The following is a 13,027-nucleotide window of genomic DNA, read 5'->3' on the forward strand; positions in this document are numbered from 1 at the left end:
TTTTAAGTTTTCCTTCACCTTCTTGTTTCTGTTGTGAACAAATGACTTAGTAATGCAGCTTTACAGAACTAGAAGCTTTTCAATTTGCACCAACAGTTAAAGAGAAGCTACAATTACATTCATGTTACATTCAAGAAATGTGTCTCACCTTGGGCGAATCCTCTGATGACTGAACTGAACACTGTACATAAAACAGACACATTTATGAAAAAGTCAGAACAAAGGAAAAGTTAACATATCAAAGACAAACTGATAAGTTAAGGCATTTAAAAAATCTTTTTTTTCCAATTATATATGTTACTTGTTTTATCTCTTATTTAGAAATATTTAGTTCATTAGTCATCCACTATCAGGCGGGGTAAACCCCGGGCAAGTCTCCAGTCCATCGCAGGGAAAATAGTGAAGGGCTTTGAACTTGCTTCATCAACTTCAGAGGCCCTCAAAGCTCTTCACACTACTCATTCACACACACACACACACACACACACACCCACACCGATGGTGACAAGCGTCACTAGATAGTAGCCCCAGCTGCCCTGGGGCAGTCTGACGGGGGCAAGGCTGCCATGCAGCGGTGCCACCGGGCCCTTGGACACTTCACCAAGGCAGCAAGGTGAAGTGTTTGGCCCAAGGACACAACAACAGAGGCGAGTGGAGCGGGAACCGAACCATCAACCCGGACATGTGGGCAGAATAGGACCCGGAGGGAAACCACGCTTGCACTGGGAGAACATGTAAACTCCATGCAGAAAGACCTGAGCCGGGTTGTAAGGCAACAGTGCTGCCACTGTGACACCCCGTTTATCAGTCATGTATTTTTAAAGTTCATAAATTTACTTACAGAATAGCACGTAAAGCCAAGCGTGTCCCATCCTCATCTCGACCTACTGAACAACTATAACCAGGAAGCCTTCTAGCTTGTGAAAAAAGAGAAGTTTCGAGTGTTCTTCTTCTTCTTCTTCTTCAGAACAGCTTACGTGTTTCCTTCCCATTACTCAAACTCTGCAGCAGTTGTTCAATATATCTATACTTCCTGTCCGCCGCCCTCGTAGCTTGGTGATGAGGTCTGAAAAATATGTGTAATCTATGGCAGCTTTCATGGTGCTGTGGTCTATGTGTAGAGTCATGGTGACAAACAGAGCAGATGACGGAGTTAAATTTACAAGCGTGGCTTTTTAGGCACAACAGCAGACATTATTGAAGTCAATTCTTTTAAGTTGTGAACAATTTAGAGCAGGGGTGGGCACTCCTGGTCCTCGAGGGCCGGTGTCCTGCAACTTTTAGATGCATCTCTACTTCAACACACCTGAGTCAAATAATGAGGTCGTTAACAGGACTCTGGAGAACTTGACTACACTTAGGAGGAGATTCAGCTGTTGGATTCAGGTGTGTTGGACCAGGGAGACATCTAAGAGTTGCAGGACACCGGCCCTCGAGGACCAGGAGTGCCCACCCCTGATTTAGAGGGTCACACTGGAGAATAAGGGAGAAGATTAAAGAGATATGACAACTTTGACAGAAACCAATTAAATAATACTGCTACCTTACAGTGTTTCTTCCACCTTTACTCTAGAAAGCTTTGAGTTCAGCGCGCGTGAGCCGAACGAGCAGCGTGACGTTTTTTGACGCTTACGTTGGTTCCCGTTCCTCCGTATTCTGAAGTCTTTATCATGTAAATACCAGAGCAGTGGGCCCTTCTCTGCAACATCACTTTCCAAATCGTCCAGTTGAGTCAACGGCTGCGCGCGCGATCCGCGCAGAGTTACAGAAGTTCAGAGACGCGCGCGACCACGAGCCGCGACAGCGCGCGAGACCAAGGCGCGGGAACGGCGTATCTGGCGGACGCCCTCTCCTCTCGCGCCCTGTTCAATGCGGCTACAATAAACCTATACGAGCTTCATATGACACATCTACGTCACATTGATGCGTTAAAACCACATGTTGAATGTGACGTGAATGTTTCTCCTCTGAACGCTGTTAGTGAAATAAAGACGTTGCTCTGTAGTCACAGCTGCGTTGCATTGTGGGAGCTGTCCAGTGCTGAAACAGGCACCGACAGGCAATACTGCTAGGACCTCAAAATGGTGTTGGTGTTTTCTTTTTTTTTTTTTACAAACAAATAAAACACAAAATATACATTAAAATGGGACATATTTTATTTATTTATTAAATGTAACATGTTTGTAAAAAAATAAATTAAAATAAAGACAGCTTAGCTGTTTTTAAAGCTTAATCTAAATAGTAACATCATTTATTTTTTCATCTTTTAACTTCAGCCAATTATTCCCATCTTTTGTCTTCAGGATTGTAGAAATAGGAAACAACAAACATTACATTAAGAGCACATAGAAAAATCATGAAAAAGTCCACAGTGCTTAGACTGCAATATAATACAATTCTATAGTTAATTTAAAAAAGACAGACTTTAATACCGATACCCTTACAGTATCATTTTTACCTAATACAGTTAGATATGTTTTACTTGTGTAATAGAGGAAATAAATTATCATATATTTCACACTTTCGCAGCATTTTGGATCAGAGACATATATTAATTATATTTAAAAGTACCAAAATAGATATTCTATGAAGCATGAACAATGTACATGAACTTCTAAGCATATTATCTATCCATTTTCTTACACCCTTTTCCCTAGTGGGGAATATATATAAGAGAAAGAGAGCATGGTGTGCTACAAGGCAGATTCATTTTCCAGAGTTGCTCCTGATTTGATTTCAGAATAAACTGATTCATCTGTTGCTGCAGGTTTTTCTGTGAATGAAGATAATTAGCATTAATGATAACAAAATCAACAAGCAGGAATTTAATTCCCAGAGTCATACTGATCCTAACACGGTCCATATGCAAAGCTTACGCCATTAGTTATAAAGTATTGTATATAGAAGAAAATTTGCAAAGTCATACATCCAAAATGCTAAAAAGGGTGACTAGAACTGGGAATTAGGGTGAAAATATCTCACTAATTTACAAACTAAAATGATTTGATTAAATATGTTGCATATGAGAAACTGAGTGCAAACCCTGTTACCTTTCCTGTGTCGCTTGACTTTCTTCTTATTGATTTCAGCGTACGTTGGAGCGAGTTCTGAAACAGGAAACTCATTTAATCAACCACAGGAACGTTTTACAGCTACGTTTTACACTACATTGTTTACCAAAAAAATGTTTTAAAAAGACAGTAAATTTATTTCAGATTCTGAAAAGCTGAGACCAAATTCAAGAGAGACAATAAGTTTTTTTTGTTTTAATAACGGACTGCATTTGACAAAAGAAATATCCACCAGTGTGTCATCGCGAGGAAGCTAAAACTTCACAAAGGGAAAGGAAAATTTTCTTTTCACAATTTGCATCTGCGTGGCTACATGGGAGGGGCAATATGTTTAAAAACAATTGCTACACTGCAAACTGAGTCAGAAAGCTACTGAGAAAATTAACATGCAACAAAAGTTTTCATAAAACACGCAATCCGTAAGAGTCCTGAGTCCCTCTGTTTCTGCTGATGTCTAGTGAGAGAGTTTGCAGCCAATGTTACAGATGGATATGTACTTTTTCTTTTTGATGATGATGAGATCATGATAAATAATTTCAAAACATTTCAAGAATCATTTCCTGCATACTGAACTGCAAAAGAAAATCGGCTAAGAGGAAGATTGGAAGCTGCAATAAAGTTAAAGTGTTTAAGTATTTAACAACATTGCTGTCACATGTAGGATACAACCAGAACAAACAAAATATTCCTTAAGTTTTTTTAGGGTTGTTGTTGTTTGCATTTTTACAGTCACTCTGACTGTAAAAATGAATTAGTATTAGCAAAGTCTGCTCATCTAGTTTAGAAGACATTTGCAGCCTTTGTAGTGTCACTTTTTTTTTCTCTTGCTATTTAAGACATAAAAAATACTGAGGTTTTTTATTTACCCTTCTCCTGACTGACGCCTTTGTTCTTTATCATAACTTTGTGATCAGACAGTAGCCATTAGGATATTTTAGAAACATTAGAAGTGCTGCACATTGTTTTAGATTAATCAGAATCAAAATTAGTCAAACAGCGCTCAGCGTTTTTGTTGCTACTGTTTGTATGTAATTACAGATTAATTTGTGATTCTGGTAAATTATACCAGATGTGTTAGATTGAAACATACATACAGTTGTAGAATGAAGTTAGATGATCAGAACCTGCAGGGACTCGAGGACACATTTTAACATAACCTCCGCCTGTTTGAGCTGACTTTACCTGCAGCTCTTGTTTTCACTTCAGCGTAAATAACACGTTCCTCGGGTTTACGGGGTTTTTCTGTCGAGATCGACAAAACAAAGACATGGAGTCAGAAATCATTCAGTTAATCATCCTGTGCTGCAGAAGGTTTGTGTTTTTGCACTCACTCTTTTTTTGGAGCTTTTTGACCTGAATCATGGCGTACGTTATTTCTCTGGGTTCAGCTGCAGCAAAAAAAAACATTTCACAATTTTAGATGTTTTTTTTTTTTAAGTGCTCCAGTTGTGTGTGCATCTGCTGTAAATAGAAATACTTCACCAGCTGCGGTGGCTTCAGAAGGCTTGACTGATTCATAGAGAGCAACACCTATAGTAAGAAAATTAAAAAAAACAATACCGGGTTAATAGTTATATAATGACAATGAATACTTATGTAAATGTGATTTCTTAGTTTTCTATATTTAATAAATTAGCAAAAATCTAACATTTTCCACATTATCAACGTTGGGTATTTGTGAGGAGAATTTTGAGGAAAGAGATTAATTTCATGCTATTCAGGACAAGGCTGTGATATAAAATGCTGACAAAGTGAATACTTTTCAGATGCACTGTAATTGGTTGTAGTTTTTGGTATTTTCGCTTATTTTCTTTGAACAGTAGTCTAGTAGGCCATTAGCATTAACGTCATGCAGTTAGAAAGTGAAATTATTCGAGACAAAAATATCTTGCATCTTTATCTGAAATCATTTTTGATATATTTAAACTGAATTTCATATTTTACTCTTGGTAAGTTTAATGTGTCATTATAGATCAGTTTTATGGTGGTTTATTTTAATTATACTCATAAACATGCAAATATAAAACATACTGAATAAATATGTAAGTTGATTTAAAAGAATAAAAGAATGTAAATGCATCATGAGAAGAATCTGATGAAATTCTGACCTTGAGGAGGAGCGTTATTGTCACTGATCTCAATCTCTGCTCTGTGATTGGTGGTCGACCTCTGATTGTTTTTCTCTGATCTAAAACATGAATACGGAAAAGTTACAGCAAACAACTACAGAGATTTATGTTAGTTACAGAAGAAGGGAAAGTCGTGTACTGACCTGAAAGAGCATAAATCTGTGGAAAAAAAACAACATTTATTGTTACTTATTCTGTGGTTCAAATCACTTTTAACATGAAGCAGAACTAATGAGTGCCTTTGATTGAAGAGTGTAAATGAATAAAGACTGAATGTGATCGAACCTCTGGGCTGTCTGCAGCGCCACAACAAGAGCAGGAAAATAATCAGAACGATTCCACTAATGGGTCCAATGATCAGCAGTAAAGGAGACGAGGAGCCGACAGGACTGGACTCGGTTACTGGAAAGAACAAAAGTTGAAAGGAAACCAAAAGTATTTCTTACCAGATGTTATATCAGATCCAAATAAACATCCTCAGTGCTCATGGTGTTCTCTAACAACTAAATATAATTATATTGAATAAATTACATCAAATATTTTAATCCTTCTCACCTCTAACAGACATCCAGCTCCTTGGTGACTCTTTTCCTGAATGTTGACATTTGTAGAAACCTTCATCTGACTTTGACACTGCAGAGATCTTCAGCTCCCCTCTGCTGTCATTATTGATGAGTTTATTATTATGATAGAAAATCACATTGGAGAGAAGATTTTGTTCTTTATCTCTGCAGCTCAGAGTAACAGGATCTCCTTCAGTCACAGGATGAACAGGGCTCACCAGGATAATAACATCATAATAATCATCTGTAAAACAGACAGAATATCACCTACTGACAAGCAATCAACTGTCGTCAACCTTTTGAAAAAGGTGTTTCTGTTATTTAAGTAGATTTTATATCTTTGAGTGTTGAACCAAGCTAACGGAAAACACAACCAATCGCTATTTTTTCAGCAAACGATAGTAATTATTTTTGAATTATTGTTGATGACCAAAAGAAAATTCACACATTAACCGAACAATTGAACTATTTTAGATAAAAATACATTTGTGATTGATCTCTGAAAGTGTTCAGTAATTATTAAAATAATATTTATATTTCATAACAAAAAAAACTTTGTTATAAAAAAACAGTTTTATAAAAAAAAAATGTTTTTACGTATTTGTTAAAACTGTCACTATGTAGTGACAGTGAGGTATAAAACCTTCTCCCAGTACCAAGTACAGAAATACACTGCTTGGTCCAAGACAACCAGAGTGAGCGATTTAGCGCTGCTAATCACTTTCATGTACGTGTTGCTCACACCTTCCTCATTTTTCTCTTGCTATGCTACAGCTAGCTCACTTAACAGAGGCTCTGATGATGGTGGATAAATAGTTTTCCTGAAATGGTTAATTGTTTCTCTGCCATTAGCATATTTAGCAGCCCATACACAAGGTTGACTGCCAAACATGGTGACAGTTTCAACAAATATGTAAAAAAAAACAGTTTTTATAAAAGTTACATACTGCAGCTTTAAGATAAAAACATATTAAACAAAACAACTGGGACTCCATTTCACAAAGAAAAGGGACATGAGGATTGTTAACATGCGGTTGTAATTTTGCAAAGTTCTAATATTATAATACTTTGTATAATAATATTAAAGTTGGCATATTTTTTTAAAAACCTACTGTACATTTGTAGCATTCTTATTTTTTTAAGCTCTTCTGGATGGATGCAAACTGCATTTCTTTTCTTTATACTTGTGACGTGCAATGACAAAGTTGAACTCTATGCTATTATATTCTATTTCTTTGATTACTAGTAATTTTAGACTATTTTTCAAGATCCACGTTCTACAGCTACAAGAGTTATCTGTTATTTTTCCGAAAGTTTACTTGGACCACATGCTTACATAACAGAACAGTCAAAGGAAGAAGGTGAGCTACTCGGTTTTAAAGGACAAAAAACGTTACCGCCTTTCTGCTGCACACGTCAAACACTAAATTTTGATTAATTCATTTTTAAAAATGTACCTGGAGAGCAAGCAATGTAGGAATCACTATATTCCTGTAGAGATATGTCTACAGGAACTGTAGTTATACTGAATAATAAAAAGTAAAAACACAATGAATCATAACCTACCCTGTACAGTGATGTTGACTGCGTTGCTGAATTCTCCAGATCCAGACTCACACCAGTAAACTCCACTGTGATCCTCCAGTCTGTTAATGGTACATGAGGATCCATGCATCGTCCCCCAGTTGGAGCATTGAACGTATGATGGACTGGTTGATCCTGTAAACCTCCTCATTCTCCACTTGGTGTCGTTCCCACCACAGTTCATTGTGACAGACTGATCAATTAAATGTTGAACTCTGTCAGGACTCACTGAGAGAGAAGCTGCTGGATGAGAGTCTGAAAACAAGAAAATAATTGTACAGAATTTTCTTAGTGTTGAAAAAATATAAAAAACAATGTTCATTATTGAGCTGTGATTGTAAAATAAACTGTAAAAAGATTAGTGGTTTACAGACATTACAGTAGGGAAGGTAAAACCAAAGACACCAAAAACAGAAAGAAAGAAAAGTGTTAACTCAAATAAAATTTTATATTATTAAAGTTGTTGACATAATTTTTTTAAAAGTGAGAAAAGAGTCCACAATGTCAGAGTTTCAGAGCTTTGAGGTAACAAAACTAAAATCAAAAATATAAAAACTATCAGCTTTGCTAAATATTAATAACAGTAAACTGCTGCAGTGATAATCTGCTACTTTGTTACTTTATGGTAGTTAAAATAGAAATGATCAAAAATGACTCCAAGGTTTTGACCTTTAAATGTCAAAAGGGAAGGAAATTTAAAAAATTTACAATCTTCTATCAAATATTTCTGCAAATAATTCAGAGTTAATCAAACTTCCAAATAACACTTAAATAATATTTAAATATTTAAGGTACAATAGTTTCAGATGTAACCAAATATTTTCACCACATCAAAAAATATAAATGCAGAGGAACCCAAACAATTAACCCATTTATGAATCACATGTTGAACCAAATCATAAAATTGTGCATCCATGTAGAAAATGAAGCAGTTGAGTAGCCATGGACCTACGCTAACAGAAAACAGCAGTGAGGTTCTCCTTCATTTATTATAAATAGTGAAGGACGACAAGAATTTTCAACCTGTTATTGAATTTGAAGTCTAAAAATCAGAGCTTAATGAACGTCAAAGCAATTCCAAGAGACTCAATGTTGTCTATAAATGCATGTGTCAATAGAAATAAAAAAATTATAATTTAATGAAGATTTAAAAACATCACACAATATTTTTCTTCTAGTGTAAAACACTACAAAAACACTAAGTACACATAACAACCAAAGCGACTGAAAATAAAACAACATTCTAATATAAGTTCTCTCAGGTAACCAGCTGCTCAGTCAGCTTCTTCTTCATGTTATTGCAGCTTACCCATGCACCACAGCACCCCCTACTGGTTCCAGACGTTAACATTCTCTTTATTGCTTCTGGTCCGTCTCCATCAACACTTTGCTGTATTCTGGTTGTTCTTCTCTTCATCACTGTCTTTTAGCAGAAAGCTAAATAATTTTGTCACGTTGACAGCTAAACTCATTCTACCATTAGACACTCCCTAGGGAACAACATTAGGAGATTGCTGCTTCCATCTTATTTTTTATTTATTTTTCTATTTCCAAAACTATGTGCACCAACTATTTAACCAGAGTCAAAAGTTAATTCTTTGTCAAAGATGTGCAAAACTTTGAAAAGAGATACATTCAGGTGAAATTAGGCCAATGACTGAGGATTACATTCATCAGTATTTCATAGCTTCAACAACACATTGTTTTGTTATTGTTATCAGAATAGTCTCAGCTTTATATTCATCATCTTCTCTAACTTAACTGAGTGGTGTGTTTACCACTATTAATAAAACAACACATTAAACAGGAGGAACACAATACATTATTCACAACATTAACTAGAAACCTGAGCTCATCAAAAGTGCAATGCAAATTGTGGAATAAAAATCCAAAATGAAAGAACAAAAACAAACTGACCTGCAGACCAGACAAACTTTAGTTCACTGTAATCAGAGTAAAACTTTGGTTCTCCTCTTCCTGCTCTGCACACAAATCCTGCTGTGTGAGTCGGTCCATTAATGATGAAGGAGTTCTGCTCAGTCCCATTGGTGCTGCCAGGCAGCAGCTCAAATCTGTAGGTACTGCTGGATGGATCAGGAACAATTTTATACCAGAAGAACCTCCATCCTGCTGATTGAAGCTCCAAACACTCACAGCTCAGAGTCACTGAGGCTCCAGGATTCGGCCATGATGGAGACACAGAGAGGACAGGCTGAGGTTTGGATGCTGGAGAGAGAGAGAGAGAGATGGTCACAAAAATGCTATTTTGAATTAAATTTCTAGTGTTGGAGTAAAACTTTCCTCTGATGACTGAGTGATGATGAGCGCTAAGCCATGACTGAATAATTAATACATTTCATGTAACTGTTTACACAAGTCACTGATTTTTAATGACTTGTCATGTGAATGAGCTTAGCATAGCAGAACATGGACAAAGATTTGTTCACATTTGTCATGGAAATGCAGCTACTCATTGTAACCTGCAGTAAAAGTTGATTCTCAGTTTTTGATATTAGTGAAAGTATAAAAATACTTACACACATATAGAAATATTTCATTAAATATTGATATTTGCTAGTAAAATCCCTGTAAACATAATTTATACATGGTGAACTCACTGAACACTGTTAATGTGATGACTCCCCACTTTGTTATGGTGAAACTGTCTCTTCTTCCTCTGCAGCTATAATATCCTCTGCTATCAGCAGTGATCATGAATTCACTGGATGTTGGAGAGTTTATATTGTTTGGTCTCCATTCATACGTCCACTGAGTTCCTCCATCATCCTGGATCTCACATCTCAGAGTGACTCTCTCTCCTCTGTAGATCTGGGCCCAACTGGGTTGTTTGATCACAGTTGGTGTAATGGGAACTGATCACATAAGAAACAGAGATCAGATATTTCCATTCACCAAATAAAGAGACACAAACACATTATTTACCAACGTTTGAAATCAAATCAGACCAAACTTCTCTGGTTTTAATTTAGTTACAATTAACAAAATTATTTCTATTTGCTAAATGCCAGAAATCTTAGCGAAAATATCTTTTGGAGGACTTTTTATTATTTTTTTGTAGCTTTTGACGCTCCAATCATGTCAAACAAGAAAGCAGTGAGTTTCAGGTGTGGCCCTAAAACACACCCACAGGTGTGTCTTCAATTAACTCAAATGTGTCATTTAAACTATCAGAAGTTTGTGGAGGGAAACACAAAAGGTTTGACCAAAGTCAGACAGTTTAAAAGACAATTATCCACGATACTGAAAAAAGATATATACATTTCTTAATTCAAAGATAACTACAAAAAAAATCTCAAATGTGCTCACTACGTTTTTTTTGTTTGTTTGTTTCTTTTATCATTTAGCAAATAGAAATAATTTTGGTCGTTCTAATTGACCTAAAATAAGAAAATGTTGATTTAACTTAATTCACTGAGAAAACAATTTTAATGACTTTTGATCCAGTGAATGTGAATATCTGTCTTCAACAGTAGGTGTCTAATATCTCTCATTATAAGTGACAAAATAAAATGATCACTGGTAGAGAACGATAAAGCAAAACATAGCAGTATTAGACATATAACATGCACTTCCTATAAATTACTGGCATACAGCCAGAATGTTGGACTGTATTCATTACATAATCACATTTGTGACAGTTTCTCCATCAAACAGACAAACGTTGCTGCAGTAAATCCTCCTACATTAATATCAACATAGAAATTCATAGTCTGGCTTAAATATCTGACAACATGAACAGGAGCAAATTTTCTGCTTTCAGGCGTCATTAGATGGAGTTACAGATGATGATCATCACACTGGAGTCATAATGTTTTTAACACCACTGATGAACAAAGAAACATTAAAGATGTTTCATTTCACAATAAAGACAAGTTTACCTGTTTTCTCAATAGTGACCTCTCTGCTGGTCTCAGTATAGAAAACTGGATCTCCTCTTCCTCCTCTGCAGCTGTACTCTCCTCCCTCTGAGATGGAAAGGACTCCATCCGATTCATTGGTTCTGATGGGCTGAGCTGTAGAAGACTTGGACTCCAGTCTGAACCAGTCAAACTTCCAGCCAACACCAATGTCCATAGAGCAGGTTAGTGTTACACTGCCCCCTGCTGGTATGATGTTAGCACTTGCTTTTATTGAGGCTTTGGGTTCATTTGCTGGTTGAAACAAACAGAAACAAGACAACCTTTAGAAAGTGGCTTGTTTGAGGAAACAATCTGTTCAGATCAATCAAACTTTAACTTCTGAGTCACTTATGCTGTTTGATGTTTAACGCTTCCTGGCCAAGTTATTGTTGAAATATAGAATTTGTTCCCAATCAATTTAAATGATTAAAAAAAAATGTTAAGAACTATTCTTTCAAGAACCAGAATTTGGAAGCTTGACTAGAACCGACTGAACGGTTTCCTTCACTTCCTCTGCTTCCATTGCTAAAACTACAGACAGAGTCCATTTATAAAACAACACAGAAAATCGACATCATCGTTCAGAACTTCTTCTGCTCGCTGATTGGCCCGGTAGAAATTCTACCGGAGACAATCCAAGTCAATGGGAGAAAGCCCAGACAGAGCACTGAAGAGAGATTAGAACTGAGATTAACTGAAGTCAATGGCCAGGCTAAGATAAAATAGCCTAATTCTGATACAAATTATTTCTGATTTACCATTTAACATGAGAACTAAAGCAGATGTGAGGAGTTTTGCATCCAAAAATGTTGTCTGGTGTTCTAGGATTGTGTGAATGAGGATGTTTCTGTCAGACTTACAGTTCACTGTCAGTTTAATGGGAAAGCTCCAGCCTGTTGTCTGATAGCCTTTACTAGCCAAACACCAGTAGCTCCCACCGTCAGACTCAGAGACGCTGCTGATCCTGTATTCATTGGATGTTGGAGAGTTTCTGCTGCTTGTAATCCATTCATACATCCACTGAGTTCCTTCATCATCCTGCATCTCACATCTCAGAGTGACCGTCTCTCCTCTGAATACGACAGGCCAGCTGGGATGCCGGTTCACAGTCGGCCCAGACACTAAAATGAATAATATTCAATTAGAAGACAGAAACTTATATAGAGCAAAAAAGGGAAAATGCTTAATTCTTATAGATTACAATTAGCACCTTCATTAATTGGTGATATGCAAATAAAACATTTTGTGTTTTGTTTCTGACAAAGCAAGAAAAAAAAAACATGTAATAATTTAAGGTGAACCACAAACGGAGCACAATGAACAGTAATAAAACTGGACCAATAAACAGATCAAAGATTTAAAACAGCTTTTTTGTTTGTTTTATTACAGAATAGAACTAAACTCACCAATTTTCTGAACGTTGCTTTTTTCTGTATGAAAAACTGGATTTCCTCTTCCTCCTCTGCAGCTGTAAACACCTCCCTCTGAGACACTGATGTCACTGTTTGGATCACTGTTTCCTCTGAGCTGATCTACAGAATATTGTTGATCATTTCTGAACCAGTCAAACTTCCAGTCATCAGATTCGTCCACAGAGCAGCTCAGTGTTATGCTGCCCCCTGCTGGTATGATTGTTCTGTCTGCTGTCAATTTGGCTCTGGGTTCATCTGCTGCGGTTTTTAAATTTAAAAAAATAAAGAAAAATCATATTACTAAAAATTCTTTGCTTGATGGTTTCTCTGTTTTGCTTTATGTGATAA

The 13,027-nt window shown here is 36.4% G+C and overlaps 1 protein-coding gene across 1 annotated transcript in view; it reads right to left on the reverse strand.

Annotated features, from left to right (window-relative positions):
* Positions 1-2,200: 2,200 nt before the first annotated feature.
* Positions 2,201-13,027, reverse strand: part of LOC102223003 (basement membrane-specific heparan sulfate proteoglycan core protein-like) — a 32,151-nt gene continuing 21,324 nt past the window's right edge. Inside the window, exons 12-26 of the mRNA XM_023346173.1 lie at positions 12,674-12,937; positions 12,128-12,388; positions 11,247-11,519; positions 9,966-10,220; positions 9,265-9,573; positions 7,330-7,602; positions 5,756-6,007; positions 5,486-5,602; positions 5,344-5,359; positions 5,180-5,259; positions 4,554-4,601; positions 4,403-4,459; positions 4,254-4,313; positions 3,051-3,107; positions 2,201-2,773 (exon numbers count right to left, since the gene is read on the reverse strand). Coding sequence (XP_023201941.1) covers positions 2,694-2,773; positions 3,051-3,107; positions 4,254-4,313; positions 4,403-4,459; positions 4,554-4,601; positions 5,180-5,259; positions 5,344-5,359; positions 5,486-5,602; positions 5,756-6,007; positions 7,330-7,602; positions 9,265-9,573; positions 9,966-10,220; positions 11,247-11,519; positions 12,128-12,388; positions 12,674-12,937 — 2,402 coding nt within the window. The 3' untranslated portion in view covers positions 2,201-2,693. The remainder of the gene's footprint in view (positions 2,774-3,050; positions 3,108-4,253; positions 4,314-4,402; positions 4,460-4,553; positions 4,602-5,179; positions 5,260-5,343; positions 5,360-5,485; positions 5,603-5,755; positions 6,008-7,329; positions 7,603-9,264; positions 9,574-9,965; positions 10,221-11,246; positions 11,520-12,127; positions 12,389-12,673; positions 12,938-13,027) is intronic.

This window comes from Xiphophorus maculatus, chromosome 14, assembly GCF_002775205.1.
Source record: "Xiphophorus maculatus strain JP 163 A chromosome 14, X_maculatus-5.0-male, whole genome shotgun sequence".
Lineage (NCBI taxonomy): Eukaryota > Metazoa > Chordata > Actinopteri > Cyprinodontiformes > Poeciliidae > Xiphophorus > Xiphophorus maculatus.